This window comes from Erpetoichthys calabaricus, chromosome 17, assembly GCF_900747795.2.
Source record: "Erpetoichthys calabaricus chromosome 17, fErpCal1.3, whole genome shotgun sequence".
Lineage (NCBI taxonomy): Eukaryota > Metazoa > Chordata > Cladistia > Polypteriformes > Polypteridae > Erpetoichthys > Erpetoichthys calabaricus.
This window is the reverse complement of record NC_041410.2, coordinates 7512180-7537562: the sequence shown is the minus strand read 5'-3', so window position 1 is coordinate 7537562 and position 25383 is coordinate 7512180. Positions and strand designations below refer to the sequence as shown.

General features: G+C 41.3%; 1 protein-coding gene across 1 annotated transcript; it reads right to left on the bottom strand.

Annotated features, from left to right (window-relative positions):
- Positions 1–443: 443 nt before the first annotated feature.
- On the bottom strand, positions 444–25383 carry LOC127526158 (E3 ubiquitin-protein ligase RNF220-like). Its single transcript, XM_051920738.1, has 9 exons — positions 25273–25383; positions 25144–25186; positions 21932–21978; positions 15822–15939; positions 13387–13483; positions 12499–12582; positions 7145–7256; positions 1605–1679; positions 444–1452 (listed from the first exon to the last, which is right to left on the bottom strand). The coding sequence occupies exons 4-9, from the start codon at positions 15883–15885 to the stop codon at positions 1381–1383; spliced, it is 504 nt and encodes a 167-aa protein (XP_051776698.1). The 5' UTR covers positions 15886–15939; positions 21932–21978; positions 25144–25186; positions 25273–25383; the 3' UTR covers positions 444–1380.

The window sequence follows — 25383 nt, the reverse complement described above, 5'->3', positions numbered from 1 at the left end:
TTTTAGGGTGTGTCAGATTTAATGACTTTTGTCATACTTACTTTTTGTCCCAGTCTCTTATTATGTTATAAATTTAGTCCTTCAAGGAGTTTCTGATTTTCAATTATTTGGTTAGGGTTGGACTTTTGGGAGACGCATTGTGACTCCAGTTGTGCGCTTTGTCTTTTCAACACCATGTAAGTAATTATGTTAAGGGGTACCCCTTAATCTGCTTACTGTACATGCAGTGTTTTACTTCTCCAATATGTTTGTTGTAAACTGGCACAGCAGGGGCATGGACGCCAGACGGACGAACGTCTTTTTGCTTTATACAGGTTGGTCCACGAAAAAGTGGCCCACCTCCACCGAGACGACTGCATTACGTGATGAAGTTAAAAATGGATCAAATGTGGTCCTCACTTCACTACGCTGCCGCCACAAAAGTGATTTCCAGGGGTCAGACAGCAAGAAAACAAGGCGGGTGACGTGACTGCAGCCGCCTATCTGGTGGCAGACGAGAAGGGGGTCATCTCGGTGCAGGCGGGCTGCCCTGTATTTGTAGAGATACTTCTCGGAGAAAGTGAGCATGTGCTGTTATTTCTCATCGCCGTTTTATTGCAATAAAGCAGAAATGTTGAGGGGTGCACATGCGCCTTTATTTCATGTGTGGTATATGTGATGCATCATTTTTCCGATCGAGCCTCTCCTCTATTTAATATCCAGGAAGGAAAGTGGATGAGAAGTTAAGAAACGCACTTTTTATTTAAATTTTCTGTGGCTCAATGCGTAAATAAGATTTTTACAAAAAGTGTAGGGAATACGCTTCTAATTCCGTATGTAGGCGAATGTTGAATTTCCCAGCGACTTCAGTGACCGGTAATTTAGAGAATAAGCCTTCAGTTTGGCATCTTGGATATTTGTAAGAGATTCCCAGCATTGAAATTTCATGAGAAATGGAATTTGCAGACCTTTTACCTTTAATGGAGCCCCCAGACTACTGATGCGCCAATTGCCCTGCTGCTACAGCCGGACTTTCTCTTTTACATTAAAAACTCATCTGAGACATCAATTGTGCGGTGCTTTAAAATCCACCAGAAAGTTTCCAGATAACCTTGAGCTGATCATGGCATTGGCACTGGAAGTGTCGTATAAGGAGCGCGGAGAAGGCCTTCCAGCTGCCACTGCACGTCCCTCTGATGCGCTCGTCTCCTTCAGCCACCTGGCTTCACCATTTGGTATGGAAATCTCCAGGACGACAGCGGAGATGTTGAATGTTCATTTCTGAAGAACTTTAGTGGATGTGATTATTCTCACGTAGGTAGAAATAGAGGCTGTGAATGCATTCAGATAAAGGACCTGCTGTCCTGGGTTAGCACACAGGGGGTCAAGGGTGGTGACCATTTACAAGAAGACTCTGCGCAGATCTCCAGGTGAGGTGATGGTGCTGCACTGGGGGCACAACTTCTTGGAACCCTAAGAAAGAAAGAAACAAAAAGAGTATCAAGCCATTTGCCCATAGGGGTGCCCCAGTCAGCAGGAGGACTGGCAGCAGGTCACACTAACATCTGTAGAAAATGAAAGCAGGCCGAAAATTTCTTGAATGTTTGCTTGGCTTTTGTACCCACCAGAGAGCGTAACCAACAGTCTTCACAGTGTATGTGCCAGCACTGGATGGAGGCAACGGGAGTGTTGTACAAGCCCTGCAGGGAAAGCAAAAACACCATTTATAATACCAAACCACCAGTATAATGCCATTCAGAGCCACACTGGGTAGGAGCCAATCCTGGCAATGTTGGGTGCAAGACATGAAGCAACCTGGTGGTCACTCAAGCCATCCAGCCTTTGGACCTTTTCTCCAAGTCAAGACACCTGGATATACGGTTAGATTTATTTAGCTTGTGGGCAACGGTCGTCCTTTGGAGCGCTGTCCTTGGATGTGCCCCCTGTCCGGAGTCATGTTCAGTGATTGATCAAACAGTACATGCCGCAATGTATTTTAATTCCGCCTCTGGGCCTTTCTCCACTCGCCTCTTTACTTTCCACTGTGTTGTTATCTAAGGGCAAGCTGTCTTGGCTTGGGATGCTGCCCTGTTGTTCTTAGAACTGCACTCTTTTAGTTATTTGGTACCAAACATCCGACCCACGCCACCAGGAGGTAGACGGAATGCTCTCATGGCTCTCCTAACCTTCTATTCTGATATTCCTTCACTGTGTCTCTAAATACCATTTGCTGTTGTCAGATTTGCTGGCGTTAACCTTATGCTTTAAAATCTTAATAGTCAGTCAGTCAGTATCCAACCCGCTATATCCTAACATAGGGTCACGGGGGTCTGCTGGAGCCAATCCCAGCACAGGGCACAAGGCAGGAACAAATCCCGGGCAGGGTGCCAACCCACCGCAGGGCACACACACCAAGCACACACCAGGGACAATTTAGGATCACCAATGCACCTACCCTGCATGTCTTTGGACAGCGGGAGGAAACCCACGCAGACATGGAGAGAACATGCAAACTCCACACAGGGAGGACCCAGGAAGCGAACCCGGGTCTCCTCACTGTGAGGCAGAAGCGCTACCACTGTGCCACCCAATCTTAATTGTATTACAATTAATTCTTTTAGGGTTACTATTGCAATTTTGCAATAAAGATTGAGTAAGTTCTGACATCTCTATTATTACTGACAGCAGTCCTTGTCCTCCTTGACCTGTCCGCTGCCTTTAACACTACTGACCATGAGACATTGCTGTTGCGGCTTGAACATCTTGTTGGGCTTAAAGGGGCTGCTCTTAACTGGTTCAGGTCATATCTAATTGGTAGACACTTTTCAGTGACTTGAAATTTTGTCTTTTTCGTCTACTTCTTGTCTTAAAAGTGGTGTTCCTCAGCGATCAATTTTAGGTTCTATTATGTTCTCTATATACCTTCACCCTATTGGAGCTATTTTTAGGAAATTTAACATTTCTTTTCACTGCTATGCTGATGATACTCAGGTTTATATTCCCGTCTGCAACTCTGCAATAAATCAACTGCACAACTGTCTTTTTGAACTAAGATCCTGGATGGCTAATAATTTTCTTGATCTGAATCAAAATAATACGGAGGTGATTATATTGGGTCCATCAGCTAAAGCCCAAATTGGTCTTGGACTTCTTGGCTGTTTCTCTGTCTTTTGCAAATCTTGGTGTTATCTTTGACAGTAACCTCTCTTTTGAGAAACAAGTTAATTCTGTAGTCTAGAGTTGCTTTTTCCAGCTTTGTCATTTAGGTAAGATCAGGCCTTTTTTATTTTCTAGGGATCTTGAGAAAGCTACTCATGCTTTTATCTTTTCTTGCCTTGATTACTGCAACTCACTGTATTCTGAGATTAGCAAATCCCTGATATGCAGGTTACAGTTGGTCCAGAATGCTGCCACTCACTTTCTGGTTGGGGCAAGAAAGTCTGATTCTGTTTCTCCGATATTAGCGTCTTTACACTGGCTGCCCGTCAGTTTTCGAATTCATTTTAAAATCTTGTTGCTAGTTTTTAAATCTTTACATGGGCTTGCTCCTGCCTATTTATCTGACTTGTGTGCTTTACACCAGCCATCTAGAGTGCTTAGATCTTCTGGTTAGTTGTCTCTTGTTGTCCCTCGTACCAAGTGTAAAACTAAGGGGACAGACAGGGCTTTGGCAGCCTTGCCTGTGGAACTCTTAACCTCATAACATAAAGGAATCGTCTACAATTGAACTGTTCAAAACGAGATTAAAGACTCATTTCTATTCACTTGCATTCCGTGACCTTCAGTAATACTGATGGTTTCCTCATTGTGATTATGTAATCTTACTTCTATTTATTATTTATTTTATTTATGTTCATTTACTTTACTTCTCTTTATGTTATTTATTTTTGTATACAACTTGGTCAGCGGTAACTTGTTTAATGACAGTAGATTTAATCCTAGCCTTAAAGACTGAAGAACAGTCGTAGACTACTAAGCACTGTTGTAAGTCGCTCTGGATAAGAGCGTCTGCTAAATGATGTAAATGTAAATGTAAATGTTATTTGAATGTCTTTTTTTTCTTCTATAATTGTAAAGCACTTCCACAGCATTCCTGTGTTGTTTTAAATGTGCTATATAAATAAATTGACATTGACATTGGTTTCAAGTGTTTTATTACACAAAATCAACGACTTTGCCAGGGGTGTGTAGACTTTTTTTATATCCACTTTAGGGTCTTATTCAAAAAGCGGATGCCACTATACACCAGGGTTCAACTTTTAAGATTAGGCACCCTTACACTATTTTAAGATTAGGCACCTCATCTAAATTTTAAGATTAGGGACCCTGGTGTACCTGGCCTTACCCCCACGAACCTTAAGTTCAGGGTTTGTAGTTGGGGCAGGCCAGTCGGCGACAAACAACAGGAAGGACAATTTTAAGATTAGGCGTCCACTTTTTGAACAAGACACCCACTTCATACAACATTATAGATAAACAGGCTGTGGTATAACAGGTCCGCGGCTACAACAAAATGGCCAGGTTTTAAATCCATAAAGCCGTGTCGCTCTCCATGGGCGCGATTGCATGACTGCGGGGAGTTAATGAGGTAGTTGGGGTGAGTCGCACCTGCACATGCGGGTGCGATCGTTCTCAATTGCTTCCTGTGGCGTGTGATTAAGACGCTGCACCCACGGAGACAGGTGTGTGTGTGTGTATACGGGCCGGCACAGAGGGATGGAGGGAATAAAAAGGAGAGAAAGAACAAAAAAAAGAGAGGGGGAAGGAAGGATGTAAAAGAAAGAGGTTAAAGGATGGGAATAAAAGTAGTCATGGAGATAATCCAGACACCATGGAAGGAGAAGGCAGCTCGAGCTGGGGCTCCATGAGGGAGTGCAGGCAGAGGCGCTCTAGGGGCTGGTTCGCCCCACTGACTAAGCGAGTAGAGTGGGGCGAGTGAGAACGCCTCCCAATGGATCAGAGCAGCGACTGAGGGAGTGCGAAGGAAGACGGGAAGCGTGCCAACCTCGGACAGTCTGGCAGCAGCCAAGATGGGGGTCAGCAGAAAGGAGTTGGTGCTGCAGAGGCTCTGCCAGTAATGCCTGTGATGGGTGAGCTGGGGAGACAGAAGGTAGTGGGCTGCGATCGGGTGAAGACAGACAGCATTTTAACCTCTATTTCAACAGATTTATTTATTAATTTTTATCTCCACGTTTCAATGATTTTATGGATTTGTTTTTTTTTTTTAAACTGCACAATGGACACTTTTTTGGTTTTACTTATGTGTTCGATTTTTTAATAAAAGCACCTGACCATTTACACCATCCCCTGGCATCAATGAGATTTGTCGGCTCATCTCGGTCATAACTATCGACGGTGTTGGTTCAGCAAACTCCATTGTGGGAAGAGGGAGTCTGTAGGGACCGGCATCGTCACACAGGCCATTCATAACCTCGTCCCTCTTCATGTTGGCCATTCCCTCCCGTAACCTCAGATCCTCTTCCTCCATCCATCTGACCGTCCCTATTGCCCATCTAACCACCATGGGGAGCAGAGCATTCAGCCATTCTGGAACTCACTACCTACTGAACTTGGAAATATCAAATCGTTTTCAACCTTCAAATGTAAACTTAAAACCCATCTGTGTAAAATGGCTTTTTCTCTTTGATTACAGTGGCTTTGTTTGGTTTTAATTTTTATATTTTCTGATGTTTTAAGTTTTGTTTATAATGTGTTTTTTATTTGTTTGTTCGGTGTCCTTGAGTGCTTAGAAAGGTGCCTTGTATAAAATGTATTATTATTACAACAGGCACTACATGATAACAGATAGATAGGAAAGGCACTATATGATAACATATAATCCATCTATTTTGTTATTAAGGGGGGAAATTCAAATTTTACAGAAGCTTCCAAAAAATTAATGAATGTAATATAAAACACACAATAACCCCAACCCCACTAAGGCACATAAGAACATTTGGCTTGGATATCGGAGAGCTGTTGCTATCAATAGCAGGCTTCTGAGTGGCAGTAAGATCAGGTCAGACTTACTCATAGACAAATATGGAGATACTATAAAATAATTTATAAATGATCCTAAAACAGTACAAGTATAGATATACAGTACCTTTCATATCTATCTATCTATCTATCTATCTATCTATCTATCTATCTATCTATCTATCTATCTATCTATCTATCTATCTATCTATCTAATAATTATAGACCAGTATGAATTGAAAGATACAAGGGCACAATAAAATAATAGTCAGATTAAAAGCCCTCTGTCACCCTCCCCAACAAGTAGGCCATGCTGGCTCCTTCAGCTACAGAGTGATCAAATAATTCTGACTATTTCAGATTGACTTGGCTACCCACAGTCCTGTTTTGGATTAAGTTAGCATGGAAAAAGGAAGGAGTTTTTTGTGTGTTACTCAAACTAAAGCTGTAGTTCCAGGTTTGACCACTAGGTGGTAGGCTCATTCGTTACTCCAGATTCATTCCTTCCTTGTCCACACCTGCTTGTTTGCACTGCAGCTACTGTATGTCCCGAGACCGCGCCGATTCCACCCACAGGCACAAAGCTATGGCCTGGCAGGTTATTGGTGCACAAAGTAGGCGGAACCTGAGTGGTCCGAGGAGGTCCAAACACCACACAGAGAATTAAACCCTATTGCTGTGAGTCAGTGAGGGAACTGCCCACAGCAGAACCGAGACGACAACAAGGCGTAAGAGAAGAAGCAACAGTCTGCTGGACTTGTTTATACTGAAAATGAAATTTTTTATAATATACAGTATTTCTGTAGGCAAAATCTTTTCCAATGGATCAAGATTACGCTACTCTAAGGTATTTCGCCATGGTGAAGTGGTGATTATGCCTTTCTGCAGAATGAGAAAGGCGAGACCCTGAGTCAGTTAAACAGATTGAGTAATGTCTACCCTGCCTTTAGTTGGTCCACCTCCAGCATGCAAGCCTGGGTCATCAGAGCACAGACAACAATTGCCTATCCACTTGAGCTACAGGAGCATCCATTAAACCCCACAGAGTCACTTTTTATTTGTTGGGGCACTGCCACCATGAAATCTAAACCAAGAAATAGACCCTGCCCTTTGGCCCGTGTTGTGTAGAGTGCACAATTCCCAATGTGTCAGTAGGAGGGGGCTGCCAGAGTTCCTTAAGACTTACCAGACAGACGTGGCACCGGTACGACTCCTTCTGCTTTAGCATGGTGGTCAGCTCCGAAATCTGTGCTTTCAGGTTCTCTGCTGTTTCAACTTCACTGCCTGATGGCAGCCCACTGCTGAAAGACCACCACAAAGACCACTGTTATTTTTCTCCCTTTTTATTCCTTAATTTCTAATTGAACCTTAGTTTATGGTGACTGTAAGAAAGTGTCACAGAGCTGACCACTGCAGTATAAAGATGAGTAAACACTGAATGGGTCAGCTGGCCTTTCCATTGATCTGTTGGACTTGGAGAGATGGGATACTGGGAAATAGAAAAAGACCGAAACCAGGAGACTCAAAAGGCCAAGCTCAACACAGCAAGAAGAGATCACGCGAATCACACTGTGTATTTGAAGTACCTTAGGAGTGAAGTATCTCTGAGTGAAGACACTGTCTGCCTAAGTAAATTGATAAGTGTCAGTGTGTCTGTCTATCTGGTTGCTATTTCTTTGCCATTCCAACAGATGGCACATCACAAACATTTGCAGTAATAAAATGCATTGCATTTGGCATTTCAACAGATGGTGCATCACAAGCATTAGCACTGCTTTTATGAATCCCAAACCAAATGGCATATAATATATGCACTCATTCTAACAGATGGTGCATCCCAAAAATTTTGTAGTGCACCAGCTATTGGAATGTGTTTTGTAATGCCTGTAGTATATACTTCCTTAGAAGACTGGTGTCCTTCAACATCTGCAATAAGATGCTGCAGATGTTCTATCAGACAGTTGTGGCGAGTGCCCTCTTCTATGTGGTGGTGTGCTGGGGAGGCAGCATAAAGAAGAAGGACGCCTCACGCCTGGACAAACTGGTGAGGAAGGCAGGCTTTATTGTAGGCATGGAGCTGGACAGTTTGACATCTGTGGCAGAGTGACAGGCGCTGAGCAGACTCCTGTCAATCATGGAGAATCCACTGCATCCACTGAACAGGATCATCTCCAGACAGAGGAGCAGCTTCAGCGACAGACTGCTGTCACCATCCTGCTCCACTGACAGACTGAGGAGATCGTTCCTCCCCCACTCTATGCGACTCTTCAATTCCACCCGGGGGGTAAATGTTAAAATTATTCAAAGTTATTGTCTGTTTTTACCTACATTTTTATTACTCTTTAATTTAATATTGTTTTTTTGTATCTGTATGCTGCTGCTGGTGTATGTGAATTTCCCCTTGGGATTAATAAAGTATCTATCTATCTATGTATCTAGTAATAAAATGCCTTGTTCTTCCTGCTTTAAACCTTCCTATCCATTCATAAACTTCTCATTGAGTCGTGCTGTTTTAACTTCCATAGTGAGCCATCGTTCTTCAGTGAATTTTCAGCAGGTTTCACTCCCTCTGCCCAAAGAAATCTCATGGATGGTGCGTCATTCAACAATGGTGCAATCCTGCAGTGGAGCGCTCATGTTCATTTGACCTTGACACTGTGTGCGTTCAAACTACCTGTTATATCCTGTTAGCTTCTATCCATTGCGGATTTTTTCAAATTGCCTTTACTTTTTCATTTAATTTTATTTGATTTGGGATGAGTCATTTTATGTATTCATTATATTTTAGAAAATTCACAGCACCCTCTTAATTTTTACTTTCTCGTATATGAAGTTTGGGGAAAGAATTGTAATCGTCTAAAGATATGATGTCGAGATTTTGGTCTCCAGGCTACAAAAAGGACATAGCAGCACTAGAAAAGGTCCAGAGAAGAGTGACGAGGCTGATTCAGGGCTACAGCGGATGAGTTATGAGGAAAGATTAAAAGAGCTGAGATGAAGAGGAGACCTGACTGAAGTGTTTAAAATGATAAAGTGAATCAGTCCAGTGGATCGAGACAGTGACTTTAAAATGAGTTCATCAAGAACACAAATTTCACACAAACATTAAGAAGTTTTCCTTTACACAGAGAACGATAGACACTTGGAATAAGCGACCAAGTAGTGTGGTAGACAGTAAGACTTGAGGGACTTTCAAAACTCAAGTTGATGTTTTTTTGGAAGAAATAAGTGGACAGGACTGGCGAGCTTTGTTGGGCTGAATGGCCTCTTCTCATCCAGATGGTTCTAATGTTCTAAGATTTTGATGAATCTTGAAGTTTTAGACCCCACTGCCTTTCTTGTATACAAAGTTTAGGGTAAATATTGGAATCGTCCAAAAATTCAATTTTGAGATTTTGATGAATCTCGACGTTTTAGACCACCCTGAGTCTGTGTCTGTGTGTGTGTGTGTAAACACAATAACTTGAGTACACTTTCACTTTGGTCAACCAAATTTTGCATACCAGTATTTGGTACAAAATATCGATTTCTATCAACTTTTGGGATATTTCCGTTAACCTGAAGTGGTTATTTACCTTTTATTCATGCAGCTGCAGAGTCCGATTTATTCAACTTTACTTTTGTAATAATTGTTCAATACATTATTAATTTGATTTGTTGCTGATGGTTCTTTAATGTACATAATATAAAAATATAACCATTGTTGAAATTTGAGGGGAGACCACTCCCGATATTTTTTTAATTAGGTGCTGACATTTTAATGGTTCAGTTGCTATGACTCGGGGTATCCACTGCTAGGGGGTGTGTCATCACATGACATCACCAGTGTGAGGTTATTGAGGTCAGCGTTACATCTCCCCCCTTGTTCTTGTCTCTTGCTTTCCAGTTAGTTTGACCTTCAGGCATTTAGGACGTTGCTTTGTGTATTCGACAGCACACTTTGGTTTATGTATTGCTCCTTCCAAAGCAGAGGTTTAACAGCTTCCTCTTCCTTGAAGGGCCATTTTGTAGATTTGGGATGTTTAAAGTATATTGATTCTTTAGAAGTATTTATGGTTTTGACCTTGGCTAGCATTCTGGTAAATGTTTCATCATTCATCTCCTGGACTTGTTCCTAAACTGCCCTTGCAGTCTGCCACTTTTAACTTACGGCTGAACGTTTACAAAGTCATGGGGTGGTTGCTCCACTTTCCCATGGGTTACTTTTTCCTATCATCCCTCATATCCTTGTGACTCCAATTCTTATGGTCTCCTCACCCGGAGCCACATTTAAGCCTCAGGCCATAAGTGTTTCTGAAGTCTCTGGTTGTCCCCTTTGGAAACCCATCAAGGTGAAGTGCTAGCCCAGGGGTCGGCAACCTTTCAGCTGTGTCTTGCCGAACCTGTGTTACAATGTTATTCTGCGTGCCGACATAATTCATCCAATTTTGTTATAAATACTATCAAAATTGGTCTGGTTGTAATGGGCTTCAAAAGTACTGTAAATACTCGCGGATAAGTTCTCCCGCGGATAAGTCGGGGCTTGATTTTTATCTTATTTCTGGTATTTTATAATGTCAGTCGCATAAGTCGAATGCAGAAAACTCACGCTATTGGTCCAAGAGATAATGATATTATCCAAGAGTTAATGCCTACCTAAGAGAGTAACCACAGAGCACACGGCCTTTTCTTCTCTGTATTGTACCTACGTGACCACATGATAATACCCAAACTATTCCGAAGTGACGTTTGCACTGATTTGTGTTTTTTGTATCTCACACCCTCATACACTTTTATCGTAAGAGCATCCCTTATCTATGATGGAGCGTTCGATCAGAAGAAAATATGAAGCTGATTTTAAATTAAAAGTCGTTGAAGTGGCGAAAGAAATTGGTAACTGTGCTGCTGCAACAAAACTCGATGCGTCTGAGAAACTGATGTGAGATTGGAGGAGGCAAGAAGTTGTAAAAAAAAAAAATTTAAATTGTCACATTTTTGAACGGGCGTATTAAGTCAGCGTCTGATTTTATGATCTATTTTTTGGGTTTCAAGACCCGACTTATATGCAAGTACATACGGTATATACTTTTGAAGCCCATTCTAACCAGATCTTATATTATTGCTCATTCAATATTTTAAAATACAAAGGATCAAATGCGAAAAAAATGTTTTGTCAAATTTTTTTATAACTACATTCGGTGGCTTTATTTTTGGTTCCAATTATTTGACTAAAATAAGTAGTTTGTTTCTTAAAGCCAGAAGTAGCCCTTTTTATAGCTTCACTTTTCTCCTCAGAGTTTTTAAACGTGGGCTGATGTTTAGTTTGATGATGTCTTTGTACACTTGACGTACGACATGCCACACTTTCACAGCATAACACAGACACACAGCACGATCCTTTTTGTTGTACAAATCCATATTCATATGTCCAAGAGTCTTGAAAAGAGCGAACATCAGGTTTTTGTCTTTTATGAGTCATTTTAGGGCAGTATATTACTTAATAATAACAAGAGGTTGGTTTTAACGTACCACGGCCTGCACTGAACACATGGTTTACATTTACATTTGAGTCGCATACACAAAACGTATGTGAGGGCGCGAATGCATGCGCTGTAATCTACTCTCTCTATATATAAAATCCTAAGCCTAAAAGTGCGATGTTTTTGTGTCACGTTTTTTGTCACGCTTTAAATCGGGCTTATTTTAAACCTACATATATATGTTTGGTATCACTCTTTTCAGAATTTATCAGACTTTAATGTGATGTTGTTAGATTTTCAGATTCTTATTCCGTTTTTAAAATTATAAACTAAAAAATATCAAGAACTCACGTCCTGCAAGACAAGACTTTGTGCCAAGAGATTTAACCATGTCCGGGGCCGGAAATAAAAGACAAAGAGTAGGACAGCTGCTGTACGGGCTTTTAAATGTTCAAAGTGTGGCGCGAGATGCAGATCACATGGCACGACAGCAACAGCAGCAACAACAAGTCAGCAGCTGATCGAGCAAAGAGGAGGTTAAAAAAAAAAAAGGCATTTCTTTCCCATTGTATCACCGTTTAAGAGGGGGTTTCAGAGGAGCAACTGTGTCTACCTGGGGTGCATTCAGCCCCCTTCTTCACAACGAGAGCGACAGAGACGCAAACTGGGTGGCGCGTAGCGCAGGCCGGGGGGTTGGTGACTAAAGCGAGCAGGGGGTGAATCCCCTAGTTAAAGTGTATATATATATATAATATATATATATATATATATATTTTTTTTTTTTTAACTTGTATTTGAATTCAATCAGAGTTCCACTGAAAATCATTCCGCGTGCCAAGCCGTGGGTTGCCGACCCCTGTGCTAGCCTATACCCTGGTAACGGCTCCCCATAACTGAACAGGGGACAGTGCAACACAAATGATGTAGAGGTGCCTAATGTGGCTGAATCTCACACTCTCCATCTCTCTTTACATACAACGGTGTCATTTTAGGAGTCAAAGATAATCAAAAAGTCATCAACCACCACTCCTTGGGCCACCCTAAGTTAACAGATGAAAAGTTTCTCAAGGCATGTACTCACTCATTCCTCCACTTGAAGAGTCGAGTCTCTTGAGTTTCATTCGATTCGGTTTCCGGAGGAGATGTCCTCACTTTGATGAGTGAGCTGCTCATTGAAGAATTAAGGAAAGCACAGCAAAGCACATTGCGATGGGACGAATTTAAAAAATCACTTAACGCTGATGGAGTGTCCTGAAGGATACACATGACAGAGGAGTTGGGCTGTGATTTGAAGTTAGGGGTCTCATTTGACAGCTAAACACACTCCGCCCAGAGTGGTTCACTAAAGGATACATGTCCCCGAGTGACACTGAAGCGGGTGGTAGATGGTGAGCTGTGTCGCTTGGGCTCTGCCGTGTGAGTGCCTTGTAAAGGATCATTTTAATGATAAAGGAGGGGGCTTTCACCTGAATGAGAAAGGAATCGATCATTTATGAAGACCACTCGCAAGTAAACGTGTACTTAAAAGCAGCCAATCAAAAAAAAGTATGAAAAGGAAAAACTGAATGTGGGCTTGTTAACATGACTGGACAAAGCTTGGACCGTCACAGTGTGAGTGCCACAACAGAATGGCCATATTGTCCGCTTGTTTGATGCTTAAGGGCAATGCACACTTAATGAGGTTCACTTATTTACTACCTGCTAGGACCCTCATTTGCCTCCAGAACTGCCTCAACTGTTCGAATCACAGGCTCAACAAAGTAATGAAAACACCCTTAAGGATTTTCGGCCATGCTGCCTCATAAGCAGGTGCCATCTTGGACTGAGATCTGAGGACTGTGCAGTCACTTTCAGGTGATGTGTACTTTGTGACATGGCACATTAGCCTCTTGAATAAGGTAGACCACCAAAAAGGGGAAATGCACAAGGATGCAGTTTTTTTTTTTTTTTTTTTTGCTTTAAAGGATACTCATCATGCGAAACCCGGGCTCCAAATTCTGGCTCCGAATCAATTTCCAGCTCACTGTCTCGGCTGTCAACACTGTGCGGGGTCCCCAGTCGGCCATCTGCACACAAAAAGAGAACACATAAACTTCAGTTCTATGTCAAAGTTCTTCCCAACAACAGTAAAGTAAATTATGAATTTCCCCTTGGGATTAATAAAGTATCTATCTTTCTATCTATCTAAAGCAATGCAAAAGTCAAAATGGAGTAAAAATAGTCTTTTTTTAGGGGTGGGGGGTGGATATTTCTTATAAAAGGATGCCTTGTGTGTTTGATGGCTTTGTTGTTGTTTGTTGTAATAGTTCTGTTGTGCTCCAGCTTCTGTAAAGTCTTAATTGGGGTCAAATAATGTACCATCAACCTGTCTATCTGTTATATGGTGCATTCTATCTATCTACCTCAAGACCGACAAAAGTATTACATTCACCAGACACTTTATTAGGTACACCTTGCTAGTCCTGGGTTGAACCCCTTTCTGCATTCACAACTGCTGTAATTCTTCATGGCGTAGATTCACTAAGGTGCTGGAAACATTCCTTGGAGATTTTGCTCCATATTGACATGATAGCATCACGCAGTTGCTGCAGATTTGTCGGCTGCACATCCATGATGGGAATCTCCCATTTCACCACATCCCTAGGGTGCTCGACTGGATTGAGATCTGGTGACGGTGGAGGCCATTTGAGTCCACTGAACTCCTTGTCATGTTTGAGATGATCTGAGCTTTGTGACATGGTGTGTTATCCAACTGGAAGTATCAATCAGAAGATGGCGGTCATAAAGGGATTAACACAGTCAGTAACAATACTCAGGTAGGCTGCGGCATTTAAACGACACTCAGTTGGTACTAAGGTGCCCAAAGTATGCCAAGAAAATATCCCCCCACACCATTAGATCACCAGCACCATCCTGAACCGTTGATTCAAGGCACAATGGATCCATGCTTTCATGTCATTCATGCCAAATTCTGACTCTACCATCTGAATGCCGTAGCAGAAATCGAGACTCATCAGACCAGACACCGTTTTTCCAGTCTTCTGTTGTCCAATTGTGGTGAGCCTGTGTGAATTGTAGCGACTCCCTGTATGGTCTCCTGCTGCTGTAGCCCACCTGCTTCAAGGTTCGACATATTGTGTGTTCAGAGATGCTCTTCTACATACTTCGGTTGTAACGAGTGCTTATTTGAGTTATGGTTTGCTTTCTGTGAGCTCAGACCAGTCTGGCCATTCTCCTCTGATCTGTGGCATCAACAAGGCATTTTTGCCCAGAGAACTGCCACCCACTGGATATTTTCTCTTTTTTGGACACTCTCTGTAAACCCTAGAGATGGTCGTTCATGAAAATCCCAGTAGATCAGCAGTTTCTGAAATACCAGCCCGCCTGGCACCAACAACCATGCCACGTTCAAAGACACTTCAATTGCCCTTCTTCCTCATTCTGATGCTCGGTTTTAACTTTAGCAGGTCTACAGGCCAAAATGCACTGAGTTGCTGCTGTGTGATTGGCTGATTAGATATTTGTGTTAACAAGCATTTGAACAGGTGTACCTAATAAAGTGGCCAGTGAGTGTAGATTTTGCTACACATAACACTTTATGTAACTCCTTTCATAGAACATGCAGTCTAACAGCACATTTACATATAGAGTGCCATGCAATTATGCACACATTTCCACGACTGGCACATAGGAGGCCTAAAGGGACCGTGTGTCAGTGGTAGCAGATGAATGCCACCTTCTGCTTTATGCTCCATCGGCTTAGCCTTCACTTGCATTTTTAAAACATGGAATGGAAGAAGAGTCATCAAGTATCATTAGTCAGGTACTTCAAATATGGGAATTCAGTATTAATTTTGGATATACTGGGTGGCATATTGACCCAGTAGTCTGTGCTGCCCTCTCTCTGCTCTAGCAACTCGGATTTTATTCCCTTCCCAGCACTTTTGTGGAATTCTCCCACATTCAAAAGACTGATTAACTGGAGTCTTTAAGATGGCCTTATGTGAATGAATGTGTAAGTGCATGACATAGCATGACCAGTAATGGACTGGCACCTCAGCAGGCACTGAACAAGTAGGCACCAGTCTAACCTGTTTATTCAATTATTCAATATTTGAAAAATAAAAATGAAGTTATTAAAGGATTTTTCAGTTCTCTCTAGTCTACAGAATAGTTTGTTGATATTCCCAGAAGAGTAAAATATACATGGATAGAAAATTCAGGTGCAGTGCATGATAAGGAAGTATCTAATGCATAGGCATGTTCCTCAGAATGTCACAAAAGCCAAGCTAAACATGACAGTTGTCTTCTGATTAAGACATCCTCCAAAACCAAAACTGGACACACTTGACTTTGGACTTTAATATTTACATTGGTTGTGATGGGAACAAGTGTGCCCCCTACCTTTCACATGTAGCAGAGCGGCCGGAGAGCTCTGAGCTGGACTTCGGTATTCAAAGTCTTCCATGCTGTCCTCTTCAGACTCTGGTGGTCTAGGACCTTTTAAAGTGTGGACCTCCAGCTGCAATGGACACAGAGCAGAATACGGTAGAGTTAGAAACTGAAAGATACAGAGGGTCAAAATCATGTGAGACAAGGTATGACACGATGTCATGTGACTATGAAAATAAAATAAAAACATGAGCTCAGTGATACACAGACATTTATTCTTTGGGTTTTTAAACATTTAGGCGTAGATGTAGGAGCGTCAATACGTCTGCATAATGCCTCACTGGGGCTGGGACTGCCAATGTAGACATTTTTCTTTTCTTTTACATTTTTCTTCCTTTTTAGTCATTCTGGTGTATGTTCAGACCATAGTGTGTGTGTGTGTGTGTGTGTGTTTATTTATCTATCTATTCTGTGTCCTGTGTATTGTATTGTATTGACCCCCTTCTTTTGACACCCACTGCACGCCCAACCTACCTGGAAAGGGGTCTCTCTTTGAACTGCCTTTTTTCCCTACTTTTTTTCTATTTCTATTTTCCCTACTAGGATTACCTAGTTTTTCCTTGTCTTCTTAGAGAGTCAAGGCTGGGGGGCTGTCAAGAGGCAGGGCTTGTTAAAGCCCATTGTGGCACTTCCTGTGTGATTTTGGGCTATACAAAAATAAACTGTATTGTATTGTATTATCTATTTATGCATTTATTTATTCAAAGAGCTTCTGTAAAAAGCCAAATTTCCCACAGGGATTAAAAAGTAGGTGTGCTAAATACCCTGTTTATGTTATTCATTTTAAAATACTTTATAAAATGTATTATTATTTTACTGTGTTTAAAGAATTCCGAGTCTTTATCTGTACTAATTATTGTAAAATGCCAAATTTCCCACAGGGATAAAAAATGTTTTATTTATTATTAGATTCTATTTATATTATTCATTTTAAAATATTTTATTTTACTGTATGTTTAAACAATTCTGGGTCTTTACATGTACTATTTCTGAATTTAGTAATCTGTAAAATATATAATTGCATTTCAGCTGAGTACTAAACAGACCGAACTTAATTGAAATGCTGAAAGAAATCCATGCACACACAAGGTGAACTTGCAAAACGGCACACGGTCAGCACTGGAGCTGTAAGGCAGCAGCGCTATCAACTGCACCACCACACCATTTACACGATAAGGGCGCTATATACAATTATCTGCTGTCTATAAAGATTTAGATAACACTTTATAGATGTCTCTGTGAATCTTTAGAAAAGTTCATTGATAGTTCACTTTTAATGGTTGATTATAACAAGTTTAAAGTCAAAGATTCCAATAGCTTTACCTAACAAGCCTTTTTCTTGTCGATCTTTGTACCTACCTGTAATACGTTTTTAAAGAGAGGTTCCTAACGTTGTCTTTACACTAATCTGTGTTTGACGCCACTCCAGATGGATGTCTATCACTTTCCATAATACATTTTAACGCCAGACTATGGTCACCCGACGTCCCTTATTTCACAGAACACTCTGCGCAAGTCCTTCCCGAATGATCGAAAGTTGCGGCGTCGTCGCTCTCGTCGCCGTGTGGCTTTATACAGTAATTATGTTTGTCCATTGGCACTTGCCGTACTTGGAGTCTCAAATGCTTTGTAGTTTCCGCTTTACCGCCGTTCAACGTTTCCCAACTTGTGAACGCCAGTGATCGAACGTAAGTTTGTAATGATTTAAAAAAAATGTTCTAACACATTAGCAAGTGTATACACGTAGTTTATCTTAAGTTAATAATTACCTTTAAAGCAGGCGTTCATTAGCAGCTGGCACGTGCTTGGGCAACGATTTTCTTCGTGCCTTAGTTTATGAACACAAATGGTTTCTGGTACAGGTTCCCTTGAATGTTTGATTTTGTTTTGCGTTTCTGTTTGATAACATTTTCAAAACTGCATTAACTGGGGCTTTACGAATTCCACACATCATTTGGTGTTTTTTGTTGCCTTACTATTTGTTTTTACCACCAATAAAAAAAATTGTTAAAAAAAGATGTTTTCAAGTACAAATTGAGAACCCCACCACCAACGCCAACCCAACACCTATGTAAGTCCTTAATCTTTTGACAAGCAGGTTACCTGAGGCTGCCCTTTGCTTTCAGATTTTTCCGGGGACGCAAGTCGGTGCAACCCAAACACTTCCTCATTTATTGGCAGCGAATTAGTGTTGTTCTTTTTTTGTTTCTCAAACGTGATTGGATAATCGTCAACGCACTAGTTCATATTCGCGTGTACTGTTCTCAGTTCACTCCCGCCATTATCATAACCACAGATTAGCAAGCGCGTTTTTAGGGAGATGGCAACATCAAGCGGAACTTCAGGAATTAAAGAAAATTTGATTATTTCTTTAATGAAACACCCCTTCATAAATCGCTCACTTGAAGAAAAAAAGAAGATAAATGAGCTTGGACTGGACAGACTTGAATTAAGAATTCGAGGATGAACTTATACGCGGACCAGCTTATTAAACCAGCGTTTGTTAGGACAAACGGAGTTGGCTAACTGGGTGTAAAGTAAGTAAGGCCTTTTTTTTTTTGCTTCGCCCGTTTGCTGTTCCAGAGTGTCTGTATTGAAGTGATGTGGACAACGATGGGGTTACGAAACCTAAATCATCATTCCGAAAAATGCAAGCTGCACGAAAGTAGCGCAGTCATGTAGACCAGTGTTTTTCACTGGTGCACCATGACAGTTACCCAGGTGTGCTGTAGAAATAATAGTGTAGTGTAGGCACTTGGGTCTGAACCTGAGCAGGTTGTCGAGACCTTTCTGAAAAGAATAGGACTACGTGGCGAAGCTGGCATAAAAGCAGCTTCGTGATCACCATGTTAGAGCACGTGTCTCCTGGATGCAAGAGTCTGTCTGTCTGTCTGAAGGAAAGGAGGCCAGAATTTATGTTCAATGAAATCTAGGTATCCTGATCTTTAAGATTCAAGTTGAACTTGTCCTGTGGGTGTAGTAGATGATAGGTTGGGGTGGGGTTGGTGAGTTATGTTTTAAGATGTGGGGGTCTGTAGATCTTATAATTTGAATTTGTGCCCAGGTGAGTGAAGCTTGGCAAACTTACATAGGACTGGGCAGACAGGCAGCAAGTGTAGAATAAAAATAGGGTGAGAATGACTCTGTGGCTGTGCTAAATGATAAACTGGGATGCAAGACTGGGGAACTGGGCATGTTGACAGAGGATTTGGCAATTTAGAGACAGATGTGGTATAACATTTGGGTGGCAGGTGCATCTGTCCCTTTCCACATCTATAGGGCACATTATGGGAAGAATAAGGAGACTGCGGATGTCACAGACTGAAGTTTTGGAGCACACCAGTAATGGGAAAGCTGACATCTGTCCTGCTTCACTGACAGAATGAGGAAATCGTTCCTCCTTCACACTATGCGACACTTCAATTCCACTTTGGGGTGGGAAAACGGTAACACTATACAATGTTGTTGACTGTTATACCTGCCTCACACTCTCTTTTAACTTGCACTGTGTTTTTATCACGCTTTAATTAATATTGTTTTTATCAGTATGCTGCTGCTGGAATATGTGAATTTCCCCTTGGGGATTAATAAAGTATCTCTATCTATCTATCTGTCTGTCTGTCTGTCTGTCAGATGGGGCAGCATGGTGGAAAGGGTATAATACATTTTAGCCTGGGTTTGTCCTGTGGGTCTGGTACTGGACAGGCCAAGATATGCTTTGACACTATGATGAGGATCACGAGAGCATTTGGAATGAAAAGATAGACATGAAAGGCGCCATATAATAACTGCTCCTTCAGAACACACTTAAAGAAACACATTGTTGTGTGCTTACAGTAACTCTGTGCCCCTTTCCCTGAGGACTATCAAGCAGCACATTTAAGAGGTCACCACTACTATAGTCTTGAAATATTCTTAAAATATGTTTTGTGCCACATTTTGGACATCACCAAGTTTCTTGCTGCAGTAACATAAGACTTTAATTGTACTTTGCATTTGTGATGAGCCATTCGCAAACGATTCGTTCTTTTCGGACAACCCTGTTCAGTGAATTATATGAACCGATTTGTGAAGATGAACCGCATATGTGTCCTTCCTGCCTGCTGTCCTCAGTGTTTTTTAGTGTCACTGATTCATGTTTAAATCGCATGTGCAAGAAGCGCCTAATTCATGAGTCTTGACTCTTTTGATTGGCGAATGAATAATTTATGAATTGTGCAATTTTCATTCACTTGTGATTCTGTAACGAAATGTCTTATTTTAATTACCGGTATGCATCTTAAGTGTGTTCTCATGCAGTTTTTATGAAAAAGGGACAATTGCATATGAATTATTATGTTAAATATATAATTATGTATAAACAGTTATATAAATTAATACACAGTGATATTATCTTTATACACACTACAGGGCTCTGCCCCCTGCTTGCTTCGCTCGCCCACCCCCTGATTTGGTTTACTGGATATACAATTTAAAGAGATTGTTATTTTCATGGGAATTGTTACATATGAATTATTTTCACTTTTACTATAAAACCTTTGTAAAAACATTACTTGTCCTTTATTTCTGGCCCCGGGAGTGGTTACATCTCTTTCTTGCAGGATGTATAACACCGCTCGTGTTGTGAAGGGGGGGGGGGGGGGGGTGCAGGGGTTAGGGTGGCTGAACACACGCTAAGCAGAAGCGGTCAGATCATCTGCTGACTTTCTACTGCGGGCGAGCTGCTTGTTTTGCTTGTGGCTTGTTGTTGTTTTAAGAGCTGGGAGCAAGTTAAAGTGCCTCTCACGGGACAAATTGTCTTCCGAGAAGATCACGTCTCATCTCCCTAGTCTCCCTCCCAAAGATTTTTTTTTTTTATAATATACGTATATTTATGTCTCTCTATCTGAATCTTCTTCTCTCTTTTCCCACTCTGTGGGGTTGATGTTCTTGATCAGCCTACTCCATACAGCTCCATAGGGCTCTTGTATGTCGTCAGATGTTAAGAGCAAGTATCACCAGTACGTAAAAATAATGTAAAGGACTATAGCAGGGTTAATGGAAGATGGACAGTTGTAGTGAGTCCAAGGGCTTGTAACTCGTGGTTCATATTGTTTTATAAAATGTTGCTGGATTAGGCGACTGCCTAGTTCACCTAAATTAGTGAGCCGACTTTGCTGCTAGTTGCCTTAGTTTTAATTGACATAACTCGGACCCCTTAGTTGTTTCTTTTTCCTTAATGAGCAACCAAACAATAACATGACATAACACAGGCCTCCGCATGACCTGCTCACCTGAAAATAAAGAAAGGTGAAGGTCTCGGTCATGTTGGTCTGCTCAGGTCACCAAACAATCTTGACGGTGGTCTTAGAAAAAACAGAAAATCAAAAGTCTGCTGTGGCAGAATGAGACGAGAGAAGCAATAAGTCATGATATTCAATTTAATGAACAGCAAGAATTGGCTTCTCATTAAGAAAATGGCTGGAGTGAAATTGGTTGGAGTTTGAAGCTCTGATTTAGCTGGTCATCTGTTGGCTCGTTTCACATCTTATTTCTGTTTGACTGCCATTTAATGAAGAAAGGAATCAGTTCAGAGGACTGAATACTTAAAAACATGAAGGGAAATGAAGGGGAAAGAATTTAATTAGCAGTGAAAACTGTGTCACTGATTAAGAAGATGGTTAGAATGAAAACCTGCTGCCACTGCGGCCCACCAGGACCGGAGTTGGAAACCCCTGCTATACGGATTACATTCTAAGTTAAAGGTGAGAGTATACTGTATAGAAATGTTTCCTCCAAAGAGCATTTGAGGTATTTGAATGTGGCCTCAGTTGCAAATCATTGGTTTTATAATAGATAAAAGGTTTTATATAGCAGTAGCTTCCAAGCTTTAGGTGCTGGATAAATAGATCCTGGAAACAGTCAATGAACCCATCCTTGCTTCACAGGGTATAAAGAAAGAAACAGCCCTGGGTGGAGATTCCACTCATTGATGGATACACTCTTCACTCATATCAAACTATTTTAGACACGCTCATCATTTTTCAAAGAATTAACATCATAGAATACAGAGGGAATGGTACCTGGTCGTCATCTGTAGCCCTTAATCTCTTGCACCTCCCGGCCCGGGCTGTAAAATGAAACAAAGACGCCATTAGGTTCTGAACAGATACTGAAAGAATTAGAAGAGTACTCTGAGAACTTTCAATAAATTAAATCAAGCAGTTCTCAATGCTTTTCTTAACATGACTGATAGAAAAAATATGGCACACATGAGTGGAGTTGAAAATGATGAAGGACTGGAACACTCACAGTAGTAAAGTGTCTTTCCTACTAACATTGAGGTTTGTGTTGGACGTGATTCCATTATTTAAGACAAGTAGACGTCTATACCAACTTTGGTACATCGTAACAGTTCATTCATAAGTCCCTGCATGTTAATTTTTGACACAATGCAGCAACTCTATTAAAAAGTGTCCTGTTGGTACAAAATCAAGTGCCGTCTATCTCTGATCCTTAATACTCTTCACTTAGATGTGGTTAACACAAATAGCCTGTTCCCCCAAAGAGCCGCAACTCAATAAATACGGCATGCAGATTGCAGACATGGACAAAGAATGTTATTCAGTCACTCAATAAAATGACCAAGACTTATGATGTTAGGGATGTGGAGACTTTAGCAACTCAGAATCAGCTTCCCTACTTGGATTTTCAGGCACTATACAACCTTTAGACAATAAACATCTGGTGAGAAGCAGCAGCAGATCTATGAATGAAAACAGTTTGTTACTAATGAGAGTGCAAAGGGCAATGGCCAGCCTCATTCATACTGATAGAAAGGCACAGCTCTTTAGAGAAGCAATGTGCAGTAGGCCACCTCAGAATGTAGAATATATTGGGCCATTAAGCTGATGGGCATTTTGCCATGTTTTAGTCCTTCCAGCTTACAATAGAAAGATGAGGCACATAGAAGTGGACACATAGTCCCTAAACCTGGATGTTTGAAGATTAGGACAAATATTTCCAGACATTTCAGTTTTTGTTGCAACATGCTGATAGTGGGTCAGAATTTTGTTAAAACAGTAAGAACTGATGACTCTCTCCTGCCTTGTGTATACTATAAAGGCTGATGGTGGGAGTGTAATAGTGTGGGAGTGTTTTCTTGGCACTCCTTGGGTCTCTGGATACCAGTAGAGCATCTGTTGAATGCCAACATGTACCCAAGAATAATTGCTGCTAATGTCTTCGTAGTCATTTTTTATTAAATAGATGATTTGCCATTTCACAAAGCATAATTCATCTCGGGCTGGTTCCATAAACATGTCACTGACTTTATTTTATGCCAGTGGCCTTTTATATCCTTCAGATTTCAGTTTGACATGGCACCTTTGGAATGAGGCAGAATAGGAAGTTCGCAGCATGAATGTAACTAACAGTTCTACTCAAAATGTGATTGTATGTCAGTGTGGACCACTGGTGCCCAACTCCGGTCCTGGAGCTCCACAGTGGCTGCACGTTTTCATTCTACCCCCTTTCTTAATGAGTGACCTGTTTTTGCTGCTAATTAACTTCTTTTGAATTAATTTTATTTGACTTGCTCTTGAAGACTCGGATAGCCCTTAATTCAGGGCTATCCAACTCCGGTCCTGGTGGGTTTCATTCTAACCCTTTTCCTAATCAGTGAGCAGTTTTCACTGCTAATTAACTCCTTTTCCCTTCATTTTAATAGCCTTGTTTTTAAGGATTCAGTCCTTTTAGTTGATTCGTTTCTTTATTAAATGGCAGCCAAGCAAAAATGAGATGTGAAACGAGCCAACAGATGACCAGCTAAATCAGAGCTTCAAACTCCAACCAATTTCACTCCAACCATTTTCTTAATGAGAAGCCAATTCCTGCAGTTCATTAAATTGAATATCACGACTTGTTGCTGCACTCATTCTGCCACAGCAGACTGTTGATTTTCTGTTTTTTCTAAGACCACCGTCAAGATGTTTTGGTGACCTGAGAGATCAACCTGACCGAGGCCTTCACCTTTCTTTATTTTCAGATATTGTGTGATGGGCACAGGTGAGCTGTGGTGACTTGTTTTGTATCTCATTATTGTTTGGCTGTGCATTAAAGGAAAAAGAGACAACTAAGGGGCCTGAGTCAAGTTAATTAAAACTAAGGCAAAAGAAGTTAATTAGCAGCAAAAACTGAAGAAGATCGTTAGAATGAAAACCTGCAGCCACTGCAGCCCACCAGGATTGGAGTTGGACACCCCTGCCTTAATTGTTTCTTTTTCCATAATTAGCAGGCAAACAATAATGAGATACAAAATGAGCCAAAACATGACCAGCAAACTGTGCCCATCACACAATATCTGAAATAAAGAAAGATGAAGTTCTCAGGAACGCTGATCTGCTCAGGTCCCCAAAACATTTGAACAGAGCTCTTAGAAAAAAGAAAATCAATAATTTTGGAAATGTCTGCTATTGCACAATGAGAGCAGCAACAAGCCACTGAATTAAAGAACGAGTTTAATTAATGACAAGACTCAGCGCCTAATTCAGTGACTGGTTGGAGTGAAATTGGTTGGAGTTTGAGGCCCTGACTGAGTTGGTCTTCTGTTGGCTCACTCACTTCACATTTCATTTCTGTTTAAGGAAAGAAATGCAGCAATTCAGAGGAACGATGACGAAATTCAGCAGAACAAATCTAAACTAAAATGAATTCAAAAGAAGTTAATTAGCAGCAAAAACAGTTCACTCATTAAGAAAAGGGTTAGAATGAAAACCTGTAGCCACTGCAGCCATCCTGGACCAGAGTTGGGGACTCCAGATGTTTGCTAAAATCCTTAAGGTCTGCTGTCAGCATCCTTGCAGTATCCATGGCTCAGTGGATTCAGACTGTTCTGGAGGCAAAAAGGGGCCATCGATATTACGTCAACCTAAGTATGTGGCCGCTGTATGTAAGTTATCTTTAAATGTCCATGAACTAAAGAAATATCAGTGCTTAATTTATGGCAATATTAATCTGGCATATGTGCAATGAAGGTTCAGGCTGTGACAAAATTGGCACCCTAAGATGTAAGTATGCTCATTTTTTGTATTGATTAGTTTTTAAGGGCATTTGTAATTCAAAGCCAATCTTAGTTACCAAATTCAAGTGAGAGCTTGAGGAAACCATGTCTCCTGCTTGTCTTTCTTAAAGGTAGAACCCAATAAAGTGACCCCTGAGCGTATATGAAGTAAGGACAACCAAATCCCTAAACTTCCCACTCCAAGCCTCAAGATTGTCTGCAAGCGTCTCTCACCTCCTAGTCGCCCTTCCCGGTTGCTTTTCACCTGCAGGTACACCTGTAAGGGACAGAATAGAATTGGTGACAACAGGGCATGCGTAATGCAGGAAAACATTCAGCCTTGCTTATCCTGTTGGCACCCACCTGCCGTCTGTCCAGTTTGTGTCCCTCTTCTCCAGAAAGGGGAGAACCCGCTGGTGACTCTCTTTCGTGATCCCGTCTCGCCAGGCTAAATGTGGATGGAGACTGAAAAAC